This window comes from Oncorhynchus keta, chromosome 14, assembly GCF_023373465.1.
Source record: "Oncorhynchus keta strain PuntledgeMale-10-30-2019 chromosome 14, Oket_V2, whole genome shotgun sequence".
Lineage (NCBI taxonomy): Eukaryota > Metazoa > Chordata > Actinopteri > Salmoniformes > Salmonidae > Oncorhynchus > Oncorhynchus keta.
In genome coordinates, this window is record NC_068434.1 from 63,554,668 (window position 1) to 63,575,580 (window position 20,913).

The 20,913-nt window shown below is 42.4% G+C and overlaps 1 protein-coding gene across 1 annotated transcript; it reads left to right on the forward strand.

Annotated features, from left to right (window-relative positions):
- Positions 1-1,678: 1,678 nt before the first annotated feature.
- LOC118393762 (proteoglycan 4-like) lies at positions 1,679-7,888 on the forward strand. Its single transcript, XM_035786810.2, has 2 exons — positions 1,679-1,847; positions 5,459-7,888. The coding sequence occupies exon 2, from the start codon at positions 5,467-5,469 to the stop codon at positions 7,336-7,338; it is 1,872 nt and encodes a 623-aa protein (XP_035642703.2). The 5' UTR covers positions 1,679-1,847; positions 5,459-5,466; the 3' UTR covers positions 7,339-7,888.
- The last annotated feature ends 13,025 nt before the right edge of the window (positions 7,889-20,913 follow it).

The window sequence follows — 20,913 nt, forward strand, 5'->3', positions numbered from 1 at the left end:
ATATTCTAGTTGAACCGATGCATGAGATTTGTTTTCAACTAGCCTACCTGGTTAAATTAAGGTGAAATAAAAAAAACATAATATTGTAATTTCAACATTCCACCAGGAACCACCTTAGAATAAGGTCCTTAATATAGTCAGTTTCTGACTTTGATTGGGGGAGGAAGGGGAGTGTTATTGCCCTCTTTGTCACCACTCACCACACAGATAAAGACTAAATAAGACTACATAAGTATAATACAAACTTAAGTCAAAGAAAGACCGTTGTGATAGCGATCACTTATGACGTGAAATAAGAGTGTGCATTCAAATGTGTAAACCCCATCTAATCTACAGAAGTATGCACTAGAGTATAGAAGAGAGGGGCTAAGTTGAGCAAAGGAGTAAGTTGAGCCACCCTTGTTTCTAGGAAACCATGCACAACATTTATAGTTTGACCAAATATTGAGGTCATCGTTTTATGGAGTCTGTGAAGGATGAAACCACATGGAAAAAGTGGTAAGAAGTTAGGTCCAACAAATGTATTTTCATCAAGTAAAAAATTGTTTTTGTGTTAAGAGGTTTCATGATGCTTGTATCTACACCAAAGTAGATAATTCTAAGATTATTCTATACATCAGTTGGGGTCTCTATTAGCTTCTATTTGAGGTCCTAAACCTAGTGTGAAAGTGCATCCTTGTGTAGCTGGTGTGAAATGGCAGGCTAGCAGCATTTCAATTGGTGAAGTCACTTACTCTGAGACCTTGAAGTAGATGATTTCCTAGCTATGCTAGGCTTTTGTGGAGGGATAGGTAACAATGCTTTAAGGGAGACTGTTATCGATGTGTTCAGAGGGTCCTTGGTTCGAGCACAGGTTGGGGCAAGGAGAGGGACGGAAGCAACACTGCTATATTGATGCTGTTGACCCGGATCACTGGTTGCTGCAGAGAAGGAGGAGGTCAAAGGGAGGTGAGTGTAACCAGTGGGAAATGGCCAGCTAGTTAGCGGTGTGCGCTAGTAGCGTTTCATTGTCGCTGGGATATGAGGTAACAACAGTGCCTGGCCTATGTTAAAAGTGTTTTTTTTTAAGTACATTGTTTGTTAGGCGTTAAGCGTGTGTTAAAAGATGCTTAAAATTATTAAAAGACAAAAAAGTGATTGTGATTGTGTTGAATTGTGTTTGGGAAATAAAGATAGACCAGTAGAGGCTGGTGGGAGGAGCTATAGGAGGAAGGGTCATTGTGAAAGCTGGAATGGTATACATGGAACAGTATCAAACACATTAAACATATGGAAACTGCATGTTTGACATTGGTTCCATTCCAGCCATTACAATTAGTCCATCCTCCTATAGCTCCTCCCTCCTGACTTCTCTGAGATAGACATGGCTTTAAATTTGTAGGTGACTTAATTTACCCTGTCCTGCGGCTCAATTTACCCAATACCAGGGGTAAGTTGTGCTAAGAGAAAACAAGCTATGTTTTCCAAACTGTAACGTTTACATGAATTCTGAATTTCCAGGGATACATCATGAAATATATGTAGCCTAGATATCATTGTTAGAAATATTATTATATTTCCCTTGACAGAGTGATGTTAAATGTAAAAAATGGCTCAATTTACCCCACTTTCCCCTAGATTGCACTCGGTGGGTGGGATAGATTGTGATAGCGAATGATGTCTGGCAAACCTATAGGGGCACTCTTCAAAAAAGCACAGTCCTAGATTGCACCTCAGGGAACGAGGAGGACTTTGGTGCAGCTTTCAGTCGCAAGATTCTTTCTATTATCAGTCCGTGCTCAGTCTTGCAAGGGAATACATCAGCTCCTCGACTCTCCTTGCCGTTTGGGTTTAAGGCAGAAATCCAGGTTGGTGAACTTTGTATATATATTTTTCAGCTTTTGTATGTTTTTTTTTTTATTCTGGAGAAAATAAGAGAACATATAGAACATGCTGTTGTGGTAAATTGGAGAATGAAGAATAGAGAATGGAGAAAGAGTTGGATAAGCTATCCTTTGTTCTCTTTTGTTCATGTATTTGCATTCCTACCGGTGCGTGCTAGATTTTCAGATTCAACATCTTCGAGCCATGATTTGCGTTTTATTATGTGGATGTTCCAAGGACTCCTGGCTGGGATTTTAACAATTTGTCTGCGCTATGAGGCGTAGAAAAAAATATCCAGAAGCATCAGGGTGACAGGGCTGTGTGCCCAAATCAATTTATGTAATACATAAAAAAAAGTGCAGAATAAGATGACAAATCAAGATTCAAGCTTAACATAAAAAATACAAACATATTTTCCATCGTGCCTCTACACGCCTGTGGAGCCCCACTAGACGGTATGGCTACATTAACGAACAGGGTAGATAGAGTGGAGTAGCGGTGTGTAATGTGGTTGGGGGGATGGAGTCACTGCGCTTGTGCCTTCACTGTCGATAATATATCGGTTAAAATAATGACTTATAGTTATTCTATAATGACACACATCAAAGACTGCCATCCATCCAAACGATAAAAGTTATACTTTTTACAATCAGGTGGGTTTCACAGTTAACTTCATTCTGTAGCAGGCTAGGATGCACGTCTCTCAGTGCCTTGCTATGGCAACAGGAGTTGTACAATTCTCTGCGCATTTTCTTTCGTCGTAATTAAAGTGTCTTTAGTCAGATTTGAGTAATTGGTTTATCCCTCACACCCCTAAACTGGTACTGTTTCATCCCCTCGCCGATAAGTCCCATGTACTTCCCCAATATGTGACAATTGTCATGTGCTTTTGGAAGATGTATATTGAAATCTGATTTTGAAATGTCTGAAGGTTTTTCTTTCAATGTGTGTGTATAGGCAAATGTCATGTAAACCGATTCAATTAATTGAGTCAAACACATGAAATAACCCCCGAAAATAACTTAATTCGCATGCTATAGCGACCCTCAAATATGGACAGTGATTGGGAGGAATATGAAAGCCTGTTTATCCAATAGTTTAGTGGAGGGGAACAATCGCTGCTCTGATATCAGCATGGATTTAGCTGGTTGGCCTACCGGCGCTGGCCTGGCGCATGGCTCCCTCTGTCTGCATCCCTTCTTGATTGTCCCAATGCAGTACTATGGACAGCTCCTATTATGATCACGCCCGTGTGTGCTGCAGTTAAAATAAATATGCTATATGGCAGTCGCTCTCTCACCCATCTGACGATAAAGCCTAATTAGATTCAACTATGTTTGTGACATTTTGGATATTGTCAAAAGAAGAACCTGCGGAACATGTCATAGTCTATTGCTACGTTCATACTTAGTTTTGCCTCAAAGAATAGTATTTTTTGAGAACCGACTGCATGTTGAGCATTTTCCACCTTTTGGCTTCACTTGATACTGTATGTCAGGCAGAAGAACCTGTAACCTATAATGCCTGTTTAGTATATCCATTCCAATGGTACATATAGATTTCTTTGACAGCCAGCCTACTATTATTTTAAGGATTAATTTAGTACTATTATCACCAAACATATCTCTCAGATAACATTTAATTCCCAGTTCTCGGTTTTCTGATAGAGGGAAGGGAAGTTGAGGTATGTCGAAATCAGCTCTTCCACTTACAAGCATGGCAATGGAATAAGATAAACACTATTTTGTGAGTGAGACCAATGTGATAACCTTAACCCTACACACATACTTAAGCAAATAGTTTAGCTATATGTTTTTGTCATCAGTGGATGATGCATGGTACTAACTCAGAATACTACTACTCAGTATTATACCATGGCATTGTTGAATAGTCCTTTGTGATTTGCTTGAAGGGCATTCTAGAGCATGCATTTTTCCCTTTAGAAACTGGGTGGTTTGAGCCCTGAATGCTGATTGGCTGACATCCGTGGTATGACAAAGCATGTATTTTTACTGTTCCAATAATGTTGGCGACCAGTTTATAATAGCAGTAAGGCACCTCTGGGTTTGTGATACATGGCCAATATACCATGGCTATGGGCTGTATCCAGGCACAATGCGTTGTGTTGTGTAAAGGAACAGACCTTATCATGGTATATTGGACATATACCACACCCCCTCAGTCATTATTGCTTAAATAACACACAGGTATTTTTGCATGGTAGAATTCAATGGCTATCATACATTTTTGACATGTTTAGTTTGGGCTGCTTTTGAATGCAAAAGTCACATTTAAAACAGTATTGGTATTGTTGAATTTGATTTTCATAATAGCAAGCTAGGTCTGATGGTTTAGCTGATGGTTTAACCATGGCAACATACTGTAGCTATCTAGTAAACTTGCTAGCTCGCTACTTCAGTGATGTTGAACACATTTATACTTGCAAGTTAACACTTTTCTAGTAGCATGGTATAGCCATGATATAAAAGGCATGGTATGAAAGGGATAATCAACTCGGGGTTCTATGCATACTCTGGAAAAGAATGCATCTCTGTGGAAGGTCAGTTCCACTCCGTTGGCGCGTTGTGGAACACACCTTCCACATCATCCATTATTTTACATAGAACGCATAGCCCCTCGTTGATTATCCCTTACTTAATTCCCACACTTTAGTGGTTGCAAGTAACAGGAGTGTGCAGAACACGAGTTTGTGGTCTGTAAAATAATATGTTATCTTATCAATGTACCCTGGCCTGAATCTTATCTAACCCTTGCACTAAACGATAGACCAAATCCAGACCATAGCCCCAAAAAATGTATCACCAACCTGTAGTTTTCAAAATACCATGGCATTGTTCAATAGTCGTTCCTGATTGGCTTGAAGGGCATTCCACGTCGTTCATTACTTTCCACAGAATGAATAACCCCTTGTTGATTATCCCTTACTTATTTACAGTGCACTAGATAGATACACCCCCCCTCTCTCCTACTCTCCCTCCTGTTTCTTTTGGTTTGCTTGCAGTCATTTTAGATGTCCTGACAACACGTGCTCAATAGGTTCCCAAAACCTATAGCTAAAAGCATTTGTGTTTTTGTCTTTATTCTGTGAACTCAAGTACCCCTTCCTCCTCTAACTGTGCCTCTAACCTGCTATTCTAAAAGTATACCAGTGGGAATAAGTGTACAACTAAAACAGACCATTATAGGGCAACAGTAGAATGGGAGGCTCACTTGGCACATAATAACATAACCTAAGACTCCAGAGAGGGTCTCTTGTCCTGTGGTTTATACAAGAGCACTGGATAGTTTAGAACTTGGAGTAGTTCCCATGCAATGGTCATTTGTCTTTTAGCCAATAGTATTTGGCAGAGTGTGGTTTCCAGATTGAAATGCCAACCCCCTTTAAAGCCTGACTGAGTGATTTCTCGGAGACAGGAGGCATGATTGCAATGCCCTGCATTTTCTTTAGCTTTAACTTGGTATTGAGGTTTGTGGTGGGTAATTAAAGGAAATGAATATATGCTATACATTTATTTTCAAACGCAACAACCTGTCACACTTGTTAAGTCATTTTGATTTTATTATTCACTTTTAGGAGACACCATGGGAGGCAAGCTGAGCAAGCGGAAGAAGGGGTACGATGTCAGCGACCCAAAGGACAAGAAGGAGGAGATTACTGTGGCTGCTGTGAGTGCCGTTGAGGCCGTGACCCATGTTGTGGAGAGCAAAGCACCAGCTCCGGTCGCTGAGTTGGCAGCGAAGACTGCTCCTAAGGTGTCTGCTGCGGTGGAGGGAGCAGTGGAATCGACAGTGGTAGCCATCACAGAAGCGACAGAAGAGGCACTGTCAGCTATAGAGGCCGTGGCCAAGGGGGCCACCGCAGAGCCAGCGGCTGTACCAGATGAACCCGTGGCAGCACCGGCAGAACCAGCGCCAGCAGCAGAAGAACCAGCGGCTTCAGAAGAACCAGCCACAGCACCAGAGGACCCAGCGCCAGCTGCAGCACCAGAAGAACCTGCAGCCCCAGAAAAGCCAGTGGTGGCACCGGAAGAACCTGCGCCAGCAGCAGAAGAACCGGTGGCTTCAAGAGAACCAGCTGCAGCACCAGAGGACCCAGCGCCAGCTGCAGCACCAGAAGAACCTGCAGCCTCAGAAGAGCCAGTGGCGGCACCGGAAGAACCTGCAGCAGTAGCAGAGGAACCAGCCGCAGCTCCAGAAGAGCCCGTGGCAGCTCCAGAAGAGCCCGTGGCAGCTCCAGAAGAGCCCGTGGCAGCTCCAGAAGAGCCCGTGGCAGCTCCAGAAGAGCCCGTGGCAGCACCGGAAGAACCTGCAGCAGCTGAGGAACCAGCAGCATCACCAGAGGAACCTGCGGCAGCACCAGAGGAACCTGCAGCAGCAACAGATAAAACAGAGGCACCGGAAGAACCAGCGGCACTAAAGGAACCAGCGGCTGCACCAAAAGAGCCTGCAGTGGAAGAGCCTGTACCAGAAGAGCCTGTACCAGAAGAGCCTGCAACAGCACCAAAAGAACCTGCACCAGAAGAGCCTGCAGCAGCCCAAAAACAACCTGCACCAGAAGAGCCTGCAGCAGCACCAAAAGAGCCTGCAGTGGAAGAGCCTCCATCAGAAGAGCCTGCGGCAGCACCAAAAGAACCTGCACCAGAGGAGCCTGAGGCAGCACCAAAAGAGCCTGCACCAGAAGAGCCTGTGGCAGCCTCTGTGGAGCTAGCTGCAGCACCAGAAAAGGCTTCTGAGGCTACAGAACAAACCACAGAGGTGACAGCCGAGATTACAGACACTACAGAACCAGAGCCTGCCACTCCAGAGCCTGAAACAGAGACTGTTACAGGGAAGGCCCCAGAAACTGAGGCTGTGGTCGAGGCACCAGTAGAGGCAGAAGCAGCTTCACCCGCCCTGGAGGAGGAGCCTGCATCAGTTGCAGAAGCCGTGTCAGAGTCAGCCACAGAGGCAGCCGCAGAGCCAGAGGCAGATTCCATCCCACAACCAGCCACTGAAGAGCTCCCCCTACCTGTAGAAGAATCCGTAGCAGAGCTTGAATCTGAAGCTGCTGATGCAGTAACTGAAGCAGCAGAGCCAGACGCTGCAGACATCGCAGAACCCATCCCGGAGATCATCATTTCAGAATCTGCTGCACCTGCTGCTGCAGAGGAGGCCAGCGCTGAGCAAGAGGAGGCTGTGCTGGGCAACAAGGAAGTTGTTTCCTCAGTGGAGGCTACTGCTGAGCCTTCTGCCCCTGAGGTCAATGGGGAGTGTCAGGAGCAGGCGGTCGAGCCGGCTGCCGTGTCTGCCCCGGAGCCACAGCAAAAGGAATGTGTCAATGGCATTGACAAGCCAGAGGATGCCGTTGAGGTGCAAAGTTACTGCGAATTAAAAAAGAACTTGAACCTGCCTGGCGACATCCAGATTCCCGAGGCAATCGGTGAGGCAATAAGTCAGGCAGTAGACTTGGTCTGAAGCTAATATAAATGTGATGTACCTAATGATCCGAAAAAAACCTCCAACACAAGCTTCTGAAGATAAATATAAAAATGTCTGTTGTGGCAAACGAGTTTCCGATTAACCAAAAGGAAATACAACCACTCAAGTGTAGAGAGGGGGAGTGAGATACATATAGGAAGAGATGTGAGACATGGATGCAGTGGGCCCCACTGAGTCTTTGTGCCCCACATGTCATTGTAGAGGGGCAGCCTGTGTTTGCAGCATTTGTGGTGAGATGAAAGCCAGATTTGAGGGATGAGTATAGGAAAACTGGACAACAGAGCAAAGAAACGTGACATTGGAAATGTTGAATGGAATGAATAGTCTTGTCTTTGTGTGTGAGGCTGATGAATATGAAAAATGTTTTTTTTGGAATAGCATTCAATAGTGATCTAATTTAGACTTTCACATATCCTTTCCTTAACCATATGAAAAAATAATGGATGAAAAGTTTTGGCCTTTTATAGTGGTGCAAACATTGAGGAATGTTCATTGATGGCTTGGAGAATAAAAAAAGACTGTTATACCTGATTGTTCTTTTGTTCTTCTATATCAATTAGGCAAAAGTCATTTGACATAGAGCCTTATTGTATAATGACGGGTCATTTTAGTCCATTTTAACATGTTACAATTATTTCAACCGTATTTTAAGACACCTTTATGATTGACTATAATAAGTAACCCTTAGTAAAACCTAGGTGCAAAAAATTGACATCTTTTAAAACTGAAATCAGTCCATTGCTTTATTGTTGTTGGCTGATCGATTGAGTGCACCAGTATCAGCAGTAGGAGACAGTATCTACAGAACATCATTAATTTCAAACTTCTACAGTTACGTACAGACCAGGTTTCTTTTGGGTTAGGGTCGCCTGATTGTATTACCTTTAGAACAACGTCCCTAAGGTCTTCGGCCTTGCAAATATTTTCTTTGGTGGAGCTTGGCTTGCCTGTGCATTTCTTTGAAAAATATGACAATGTTGATGCATGCAGACAGATATCATTTCATAGGTCATCTCTTCCTCTACCTCTTACATCATAATAACCCACCTCACTGGAACTTCAAGCTGTGATAGGCAGGCAGCACCATAGAAATATAATGAATAGAGAGGGCTTGGAAGCTCTAACCTTGGAAAATGATGCAGTAAAGAGGTCAATGGAACTTGACCCAAAAAATGGAAATGCCATGGAAACACGTGGGGGAAATATGCTGTCAGGGAACGATCCCAATTCTCCTCATTGCCCCCTAGCAAAATTTTCCTGCATTTAGGCTATTGTTTATTTGTGTATTTCACACTAGGTTGAGGTAAAAATCTGAATATAATGTTTGTATAGATGTCAACCCCAAATATATTTTTTGACATCGTCACCAATCAACAGCATTGCAGTTAAAAAAACGACTTTGACTACCACCACCGATTTCTGTATGCTAGCTATGCTACCAGCTTATGCGAATGGGAGTTAGCATTTAGGAGTCACTTCTTCTAAACTGGAAAAGGAACAGCTTCTAAATGTTATGCAGCAAAAACAGCCAAATATATCCAAATTGGACTTTAGTAACCATATTGTGGGCCTGTTACAATACATCAATAATGACGGATTTGATGAATATCTACTTTGTTATATCAGATTTGTTGAATGTGCGGCAATCCTGCATCCTTATTCTATCCCCTACTGTCTGTGTTCCATTGACCTCTTTATTGCATTCATTTGACTGGTAAACTCATGAGTACACTCTCAATGGCTGTCTGGTGTTGTGATACAATAATTTCCATGGTAATTTGGAATGTTCTGTCAACTGATGCAGGATTGCCATGGTGATGTAGAATGTTCATTCAAATTATGCTAACTGATGTAGCTAATACAATATAATGTATTTTTTGTAATGTCAGTGAGTTGACTCAACAAATGACAGCACAGTTTCAAGGGTACACTTCCTGCTTTTACTTCCTGGCATGGGTACACTCAAAATGGCTGCCAGTCCACCCATTATGCCATCAATGACTTGAATGGGGATGCCTGCTATATTAATTATATTTCTGTGGGCAGCACACACTCCCCACATTTCAGAGATTGAAATTGTGAGAGGGGTTGGGGGAGGGGTGTGCATTCTTGGAGGAGGAAGGGACTTTCAAGGGGGTGGGCAGGGGTGAGTGGGGGATGAGGGTCTGGGATGAAAGGAAGAGCTCTGACACAATACAGAGGAGAACACAACCATTACAAATGAGCTAATCTCTCTTTTGGCATGAGACATTTTATATTGTTTCAGGGGATGAAATTGGGCAGGTGAATGGAGAGGATGAAACAGCAGTAGAATTTCACTGGCAGTGAGGAAATACAGGTTTTGACACCTACTTCATCGGCCCTTGGGGAATGCTCCTGAGCACGGTGCTTGCACCTACATCTTAAAAAGAGGCGAGAGGGTATCTGTCATGTAGGTGCCAAAGCACATGCATTAGCACAAGAGAGTTAAATGGTATGTGTTTGTGGATGCGCATTTTTGTGTGTGCATCTGTGTGTGTGTTCATGAGTGTCTATTGCATATGTACTATATATGGAATCTCACACAGTATTTATAGACGTGGGTCAAAATCGGAGAGAAGATTCGATGGAGATATGAAAGGTTCCCAAGCATCTTCCATTGGCACCATAATGAACTCCTCTACATAGCAACCCCGAATTCTCGCTCCGGTTTCTTCAAGAATACTCAGATTTATGAAAGGAATGTTCTTGAGAGCTGGGGGGTTGGCGGATGGACACGCTGGGTTGTTTTCTCTCTCTCCTCTGAAGTGTTCTGTGCCAATGGGTTACAGTGTATATGAAAATAGGATAAAATATTTATCTCAGAAAACATCCTGTAAATTATTATGATCTAAATCCCCCTTACACTTCAATCAAAAGATAATCAGTGAGATTAAAGTAAGCTTGACAAGCAACAGGGTTTGGTTGGTTTTGCATTATTCAAGGTTGTGTTTTTCTCCACAAAAACAGACCAGCTCTATTGTCAATATCACCTCTAAAAACTCCATTGTGAGCAAGAGGTTTAAAACTTCCCCTGCTCCCCTAGCTAACCTTTTTTGAATATTTGCTCAAAGGAGGAGAAATAAATCTCCCAAACCCAATAGTTATGTAACTGGAGAAAAAAACACTGCATCAAATATGAACATATTTTTCTCTCATTTAAAGGAGACATTTATTTTGTAAACAACGGCATGTGTTTGCCAAGTTTTCATGGTTTCAGGACGTTCTGAGGGGATGGGATCATAGTGTGGACATTTTAACATGAGGAATCCAGTTGTAGTAGTTAGTTCTCTCTCTCTCTCTCTCTCTCTCTCTCTCTCTCTCTCTCTCTCTCTCTCTCTCTCTCTCTCTCTCTCTCTCTCTCTCTCTCTCTCTCTCACTCTCTCTCTCTGTGTGTGTGTAACCTTTCGTATGGGGTAGAGGCCCTGCTTGCATCTTGATTTAAAGACTGCCTATAAGTTGCATAGTTGTGCATCCCCAGCTGCATTGCTTGGTTACTCTAACACTATGTGTTCTTTACTAACGCTTTGGCACAGAACTGAAAGTGCTTTCCTGGTCCTTTTTTCATATGTGGAAATGACCTCGTTTTTTAAAAGCTATTTCTCAGTGGTGCCTTTAAAAGAAAACAGGAAGGAAAACGTGTACTTAATTCAAGGGCCATATGATCATCAGTAGCAAGTAAAACAGCCAGATCCCCTCCACATTTCAGAGCATACAATAGCATGTACCTCTACAGAATAAAAATATGTTTTTTACATTAATATTGTTGGACACAGTCAGACAAGCGAGCAGTGACTTGGAGAGAATGAGGAAGATACATTGAGACAGTAATTAAATGAAACCCAAGCCAACATCCTGGTACTTGAGGCTGCAGATTCCCAACAACATGAGCCTGTATTAAAAACGGTGCATATGTAGAGAGAGAAGATAGATGCTGCTGCTCCCCCAACTCCAGCCCCTCAGCTGGGCGTATAGCTAATGGGTGTCAGGTGGCCACAAGATCAAACTCAACATGATTTATTATTCAAGCAGGAGGATCAGCCTGGTGGATAGATACATCACAATATGAGTCCAGAGTTTTCTCCTCATGCAAAAACACACTGTGGTGAATTTGCTATTTTCTTATAACCACATGATGTCTGCTTTTTTTATTTAAAGGGACTACTTACTTCCTCTGTAGCTTGAGCCAGAACCGTTCCCTAAAAATGTCAGCTAAAGGAACATGATGTAAATGATTATACCAATATGATCATTTAACGCTAAAGGGTATTTTTCCTGTAAAAACATTATTTTCAGAACACTTACGTCAACTAATATGAGTAACCTATTTCCCCTCTCTGTATCTCCCTCTCTCTATCTCCATCGGTCTCTGGTTCATCATTCTCTCCCAACGTGCTATACATCTTGGCATCTGTGCTAATGCTGTCATTATATGCAAGCCTGCAGAAGCCTATTAGTCAGACCTCAGTGGTAGTACGGATCCTTATTGATCCACATGGTGTTAGCTCTAATAGCCCACTGAAAGCCGCTGTGATTCCCTTCCTCTGCAGATCACTGGCTCCTCTTTCAAGCTACTACTGGGGGTGAGCGGGCACTTTAAAGCTGACTATACTCAATGTGTCTCTTCGTGTAGGAGTGTGTGTGTGTGCGTGCGATGTGTGTGTTTGTTTGTTCGCAGGCGTACGTGTGTGTATGCATGTGTGGGAAGCATAGTCCCAGCATGGGGTCTGTATGGGGGAGATCAGGCCTTTGTCACACTGTCCAACCCCCTTCCCACAGCCATCAGCAGGCAGAAAAAAAGAGAATTGTATACTCCGACAATCATTCTGGGCCATTAAATGGAGTCAGGGGAACCTGGGAACCTGTACCCACAGAACAACCATACAAGTCTTCAAGATGAGCTGCTTGATTCCCTCATTTAGATACTCAACAGATTTACTCAGATAATAATCAGTTTAAGTAACACCAAATAATCAGATTAAGTAACATCTAAAGGCTCATGCAGGGTGATTCATTGATCCACCTCTACGCAGATGACACCATTCTGTATACATCTGGCCCTTCTTTGGACACTGTGTTAACAAACCTCCAAACGATCTTCAACACCATACAACACTCCTTCTATGGCCTCCAACTGCTCTTAAATGGCCACAGATAAAATTACATCAAATCACATTATATCTACAGTAGCTGTGATTCGACAGATCATGGGGCGGCAGGGTAGCCTAGTGGTTAGAGCGTTGGACTAGTAACCGGAAGATTGCAAGTTCAAATCCCCAAGCTGACAAGGTACAAATCTGTCGTTCTGCCCCTGAACAGGCAGTTAACCCACTGTTCCTAGGCCGTCATTGAAAATAAGAATTTGTTCTTAACTGGTTAAATAAAGGTAATAAAAAATACTTTCAAAATCTTAGCTAGCAAGCTAGACAAGCAGTCATCGTCATGCATCAAGTTGGCAATCTACTGACAAATCCTTGTCATATGAAGAGAAACTGTAGATAAAACGTATCAGTGCTCATTGGCCACTTGACATAAACATTACACAACAAGTTGGAAATCGCAAATTGAACAGCGAGAGCAAAGGCGCGCAGCCCTGGGTTTGATCCCAGCCTGCGACCGGGAGACTCATGAGGCGGCACACTATTGGCCCAGTGTTGTCTGGGTTAGGGGAGGGTTTGGCCAGCCGGAATGTCCTTGTCTCACCGTGCTCTAGCGACTCCTTGTGGCGGGCAGGGGCCTGCAAGCTGACTTTGGTCATCAGTTCGACAGTGTTTCGTCATTTTATTATTACAACGTGGGATTAAAACTGATTTAATTGTCTTTTTTTGTCAACGATCTACACAAAATACTCTGTAATCTCAAACTGGAAGACACATTTGATGAACAAAAAAATAAAGATGAATGAAAAATCAAAATACTAATATACCTTGATTAGATAAGGATTCACCCCCCTGAGTCAATACAAATTAGAAACACCTTTGGCAGCGATTACAGCTGTGAGTCTTCTTGGGCAAGTATCGTAAGAGCTTTGCAATATTTGCCAATTATTTATTTTAAAATTATTTTAAGCTCTGTCAAGGTGTTGGGGAGCATGGCTAAACAGCAGTTTTCAAGTCTTGTGCAGCGACTCTCCCCTTCACACAGCTGATTCAAATAATCAAAGCTTGAGTTGGTTATTTGAATCAGCAGTGTAGTGCTAGGGCAAAAAACAAAATGTGCAAAAACAAAAGGTTGGAAAACTCTGCTGTAGAGACTGTTGTCTTTCTGGCAGGTTCTCCCATCTTAGCCAAGGAACTCTGTAGTTCTGTCAGAGTGGTCGTTGGGTTCTTGGTCACCTCCCTGACCAAGGTTCTTCTTGCCCAGCCCAGAGTTGGCTGTCAGATGGCCAACTCCAGGCTGGGTAATTCCATATTTTTCCATTTCCCAATGATGGAGACCACTGTGCATTCTAGAAATGTTTTTATACCCTTCAGCAGATATATGCCTCATCACAATTCTATCTCGGAGATCTACGGACAGTTCCTTGGACTTTATGGTTATAGTTTCTGCTCTGAAATGTTTTGTCAAATGTGAGACCTTATACAGTATGTCCAAACATTTGAATTGGCCACAGGTGGACTCCAATCACGTTGTTGTGACATTTCAAGGATGATCAAAGGAAATTGGATGCATCTGAGCTCAATTTCGAGTTTCACAGCAAAGGGGCGGGAATACTTACACTACCGTTCAAAAGTTTGGGGTCATTTAGAAATGTCCTTGTTTTTGAAAGAAAAGCCTTTTTCTGTTCATTAAAATAACATTAAATTGATCAGAAATACAGTGCAGACACTGTTAATGTTGTAAATGACTATTGTAGCTGGAAACGGCAGATTTTTTATGGAATATCTATATAGGTGTACAGAGGCCCATTATCAGCAACCATCAGTCCTGTGTTCCAATGGCACGTTGTGTTAGCTAATCCAAGTTTATCATTTTAAAATGCTAATTGATCATTAGAAAACCCTTTGTAATTACGGTAGCACAGCTGAAAGCTGTTGTCCTGATTAAAGAAGCAATAAAACTGGCTTTCTTTAGACTAGTTGAGTATCTGGAGCATCAGAATTTGTGGGTTCGATTACAGGCTCAAAATGGCCAGAAACAGAGAACTTTCTTCTGAAACTCATCAGACTATTCTTGTTCTGAGAAATGAAGGCTATTCCATGCGAGACATTGCCAAGAAACTGAAGATCTTGCACAACAATGTGTACTACTCCCTTCACAGAACAGCACAAACTGTCTCTAACCAGAATAGAAAGAGGAGTGGTAGGCCCCGGTGCACAACTGAGCAAAAGGATAAGTACATTAGAATGTCTAGTTTGAGAAACAGACGCCTCACAAGTCCTCAACTGGCAGCTTCATTAAATCGTACCCGCAAAACACCAGTCTCAACGTCAATAGTGAAGAGGCGACTCCAGGATGCTGGCCTTTTAGGCAGAGTTCCTCTGTCCAGTGTCTGAGTTCTTTTGCCCATCTTAATCTTTTCTTTTAATTGGCCAGTCTGAGATATGACTTTTTCTTTGCAACTCTGACTAGAAGGCCAGCATACGGAGATGGAAAATGCCAATAAAATGTTTCTACCTCATGAAAAGCAGATTGCACAGTGATTCTGTATTTTCTGGATGGGCAGGATTTAGCTTCTGCATTGTGGAGGAGGCAGGGCTGTGCACGCCACACATGTTGATGATGTCACGGATTTGGGCAGACCAGTAGTACAATTAAGGGAGGGAAGGGCAAGACCACCCTTAGATTCAGGTTTCGATAGAGTGGAGAACTTGATCCTAGGTTTTTTATTGCCCCATATCAATTTGGTGATGCTTTGGTTAGTCGTTTTGAAAAAGGAAACTGGGAGATAGCATGGGAGCATCTGAAATAAATAGTTCAGTCTAGTGAGGATGTTCATACGGATTACATTAATTCTTCCTACTAAGCTAATTGGGAGATCCAGGTTTGGAGTTCGTTCTTGATTCGATCCAGGAGTGGAAGATGATTTTCCTTGAAAAGGCTATTCAGATCTGGTGTTATGAAGATCCCAAGGTATTGAAACCCCTGTGTCTTCCATTGGAATGGACATAGTGTCTTCATGGAGATGGTGAGTGTAATATTGAGAGGGCAGACAGTGGATTTGTTCAAATTGATCTTATAACCTGAACACTTGCCATACTGAGCAATTGTGTCTAAAATGGGAGTGATTTCTCAGGGTTGGATATGTAGAGCAAGACATCAGCGTAAAGTGAAATCTTGTGCTGCAGGCCGCCTGCAGAAACACCCATAATACTTGGATTGCTCCTTATCAACTCTGCCAGAGGCTCCGCCCCCAACGCAGATATGTGTTTAATATACAAACCCCATAAGAAAGTGTCTGATAACGGAACATTCCATAGAATTCTAGAAAAATAACACTTTACTAAAAAGGCTGTAACTCATTCACAGTAAAAGGTATTACTATTCGATTTCAGATTTTCATTCCTTACAAAATGAAGAAGACTCATTATGCTCTAAAATGTTTTGTCTCTTCATTATGAAGTTGCATAAATGGCAGTTGTTTGGGAAAAAACGTGTTGATTTTTGTTTAAGATACACATTTTCACTGGGGTTTTTTCTTGACTGATTACCATGTGATTGCTGCATCGTCAAGACCTTATGGTGAAGGGAGGAGGGGTGTGTCTCTTTGTTAACCCTATCAATCCCAAGACTCCAGAAAAAAATGGCTATTAATTTATCTGACTTTAATTTAGCTGCATGCCCAGCCCTTATATTTAGCCTCACAATGAAATGTTTTATCATTTTCATTTCAGGACAACCAGGGCTACAAGTAGAACACAAAACAAGTTGACATAAACAGTTGCATTCATGAGTTTTATTGACTCTCTGATGCAAGATGCTGTGATGAAGTTTTACTTGTATTGTATTTTTCTCTTTTCAATTGTATCAGTCAATGTGGGGAGGGAGAAACCCTGTGTATTCTGCACCAGGATCAGGGAACTCCTGTTGTACACGGGACACCACACTGGAATGCATGACCATTCTGACATATTTTCCAAGGTAGCCCCATTACCACAAGAAGAATGCTGTTAGGTATCGGCTGGGAATTACATTTGTACTCTATATTAGCAGAACACTGCTTCTAAGGTATTTTGTAAAGGATTGTTTATTCTACATTTGAAAGTTATCAAAACACTTAGTATAGAATATCTACATAAATTCAGCAATTGCATTCTTCTCGTATTGCTATGTAGGCTACTGACCTATTCAACTCTTCCTCTGGCATCTCATCATGCATCTGCCTGTAGTTATTGAACTCAACCTGCAGGAAGTTTGTTTGTTGGCATTGAGTGGGGGGAAACAGCTGCAGCAAAGGTTCTGACAGATGGGCGTGTCTTGGTGGTGGCTAGGACACCTAAGAAACACTCACATCAAACCACACCCCCAAGCCAACTCACATTTGGCTTCTCTCCCCTTTAAGTACAGTGGTGAAAAAAGTACTGAATAGTCATTCTTCAGTAAAAGTAAACGCTACACATCAAATTCCTTATATTAAGCAAACCAGACAGCATGATTCTACATGGAACCCAAAAGGGTTCTACCTGGAACCAAATAGGTTCTACCTGGAACCAAAAATGGTTTGTCAAAGGATTCTCGTATGGGTACAGCCGAAAACCTTTTTTAGATTCTAGATAGCGCCTTCCTCTAAGAGTGGAGCGGAGTAAAAGTAAAAGTTGTCAAAAATATAAATATCAAGGTAAAGTACAGATAACCAAAAAAATGACTTAAGTAGTACTTTAAGTACTTTATACTACTGCATATCACTTGATGTAAAATCTGACACACTATACTCACTCACCCTTAAAATAAAGAAATAATTTACTAAAAGTCTATGCCCTTGAAGACTATTATGTCATGCTTTTTCCGCCTACTATTGCTGCCTGGTGAACAATGGTGGAGGGTATGTGAGCAGCCACCACGTGTGTGTTTTAGATGAAAGATTAGATGAAAGATGAACATTCATTCTCTGGTGGGTCACCTTGATCCAAATTACTACTGTGGGGCCTGCCAGACCACAGAAGTACACAGCACGTGTTTTTGCCCTTCAGCATAGAGTACAACGTCCTGGTAACTGCACAACTGAACGCATACCATTACCATTATCCAATAATGTGGATGTGGCCGTGCACAGTCATCAAAATGCACAAACAAGTTCTTCTAAAAACTGAGAAGAATGACAAATCCTTTCATTGTGGGTTGCTAGAGGCTCAAACATGACAAAAATGACTGGAATTCAAAATAAATGCTGAATAAATGCTAATTGTGTAGATACATACTGACAGAAAACAATTTAATGTTGATTAATGAAGGGATAGTGTTAGAAAAAAGCCCCAATATGGTCAATCACCTTCCCTCCACATGACTATTAAACTAATATATATGAAAAATTACATTGGATTTTAGGCCTGTTGTGGTGACATGGCTAAATCATAGTCCCTGCTTACTTAAGACAGCCATACCAGAGAGCCTGTCCTGTTCTGGTGAATTATTTATAAACTAGATGACTATCGGTGGGGGGAGAGAGAGAGGGGTGGGTGGGGTTGGAGAGAGGGCAATAGGAGACAGAGGACAAGAGACCATATCTGTTTGTAATGCACATGTGTGTTACATTAGAGAGGGAAGAGGAAGACACAGGACAGGGAAGGAGAGAGAGAAAATATAGAGGGAGAGAAGCTGCCCCCTCCTCTGCTGCTGCCCTATGCTCCTGCAGTTAAAGGCAGTGTATCAAGATCTATGATCCTAACCTGTCACAGCAGCAGTCCAGGCAACAGACGCCTAGAGCCATTTCCACAAGTACTGTGTGTGTGCGTGTGTTTTTGGTTTTACAATCTTTGTGGGGACCAGAAGTCCTAGGATAGTAAGGATAATAAAACAAGGAACATTATGAAGTTGGGACATTTTGCCAGTCCTTCCAAGGAAAAATGCTATTTTAGGCTTAGGGGTTAGGTTTAGGGTTAGAATTAGGGTTAGGGGTTAGGTTTAGGGTTATGTAGGAGTTGGAGTTAAAGTTAGGGGTTTGGGTAAAGGTTAGGTTAAGGAAAGCTGGATTTTGAATGGGAATCAATTGTTTGGTCCCCACAAGGATAGCAGAACAAACGTGTGTGTGTGTGTGTGTCTGTGTACTTGAAAGAGGCAGGTCTGTGTACTTGAAAGAGGCAGGCCTCATGATCAGAACAGGCCATTCCTGAGAACAAAACAGCCATTCACTTTGCACAACGGTAGGTACACCTTCTCTTTAGGCAACAGACACACACACATACTGTACTGTACACACCGACTCACCTTCCAACCCACCCACGTGCTGCTGTATTCACTAATATCGGCACTGTGTAAATTGAAAGCTGATAACAGCTATGACAGGTTTCTGGGGATAAATCCCCAGTCTTTATTCGACTCCATCACCTCCTTCCTTCCCCTACTGTTAGTATAAAGGAGAGGTTGAACTCGGAGCACGACAACAGCACAGCAGCAGTCTGAATACCCCTCCATCTTGAAATGCCACATTCTCCCAACTGTGAGCATATTGGGGGCATATTGTGCAGAGGAGGCACTGATTTGGTAGCAACGTTATTCCCAGTTTAGTCATTTTATCAACAGCATTGACACCTGTATACAGTATGTGCCAAGATTTACACTCTGAGCACAGATAAACTGGAGGCTCAATACAAGATACAACCCACTAGGCACACACTGGTTGAATCAACATTGTTCCAATGAAATTGCATTTCGACCAACGTGGAATCGACATTGAATTGACGTCTGTTCCCAGTGGGAAGTGACTTACTGTAAAACCTTGAATTTAGCTGTATAGAAACTCTGTAACTAGTACGCTAGGAGTCGGGAAGCAAGTACAGGGAGTTCATTTAATAATAAATGGAACAAAGCAAGCACCACAAGTAGTGTACAGACATATAACACAGGAACAGAATCAATAACGCCTGGGGAAAGAACCAAAGGGAGTGACAGATATAGGGGAGGTAATCAGGAAGGTGATGGAGTCCAGGTGAGTCTCATGAGGCACAGGTGCGTGTAACGATGGTGGCAGGTGTGCGTAATAATGAGTAAACTGGAGACAACGAGAGCCGGAGAGGGGGAGCAGGAGTAGACGTGACACTTTTCAACACCGGTCTACAGAATCCTTGTTGATTGGTATGTTGATGTGGGATTTTCTAGAATCATATCTTTCAAGTACCAGGCAAAAGTGTGTTCAAAGCCATTGCTTTTCCCCTACATGGAGCTGTGAAAACCCACAATATCATGTTACAGGATTTGTAACAGCTCTGTAACTTGTTTGTGTGAATCCAGACCACTACAGGGCCTCTTCTACCAACTGTCTCAAAATAGCCTGCTGGAGAGAAAAAGGCTTTTGTAACTCCTAGACATCGTATGGTGACATAACAACTGACAATTTAGTGGCCTAACTGAATCACAATAAGCCTAAAGGGACATTTTGTCTGTGCTACGCAAGACTGGATTGAAATTTCTTCAATGAACTGAAAACCATGAAGCAAATGTTATTAACGGTATGTTGCATGACAGAATCCATGTCATATTAAAAGCAAGATGGCATCCATAGAGGTGTTAACTAATTGAAATGGTAACGGTCAAGCTATGGCATGCATCACTGTAATAGATATAGTATACATGTAGGATTTACTGTAATGAACCACCCTCACACAAAGGATATTATATCAGTGGTGAGAATCCTTGAAGTTGTGGGGTGTCAGCCTTCATTTAACTATGAAGTACTCTAAGTTACTATGACAGTCCCCCTTCTCCTGGCCTTTCACCTCGAGTTAGTCAAATAAAGTATCACACTCGCTCACACACACACACACACACACACACACAAAATAGTAGGTTTCGTGAGGGATTTAGTGTGCCACTTTGGCGACAGCTTAAGCAGTTTAAACACCGTAAAAAATGATGCAGAATAACAGACATAACTTACATTTCTTACCACCATTGAAATAGGCAGAAACATTAATAACATATTTATCCATAACAAGGGGTACTATAAGACTGGTATCCTTGTTCAGCTATAGGCTCAAGACAATGTGGTTTCCCCAATAGCTGATACCATAAACCAGTTAGAGACTTTTCTTATTTGTCAGATTGAACATGTAAACATGAATTCCACATCACCATTGATATGGTTTCCGAGGGATAGGCTCATAACAAGGAGAGCCTCAGTTTCTCCAAAACGACCTTGCTAACTCCCTCTTCCTGTCGTTTGAAGTTGCCCCTGGATATTGTGTTAACAGAGATTAGCGTGTTGATCCTAAAGCGCGCCGGTCTCTGTGCATGACTAGGGGAGCCCTGCTGAGAGCAGCCAGGCTCATGTGGCAGTCCACAGATGGGCCGTAGCACAAGTCACAGAGCCATGGGATAGCAAGAGAGGCGCGTTGACGGCAGCAGGGGAGGGGTGAAGGGGGTCTTGGAGGGAAAGAG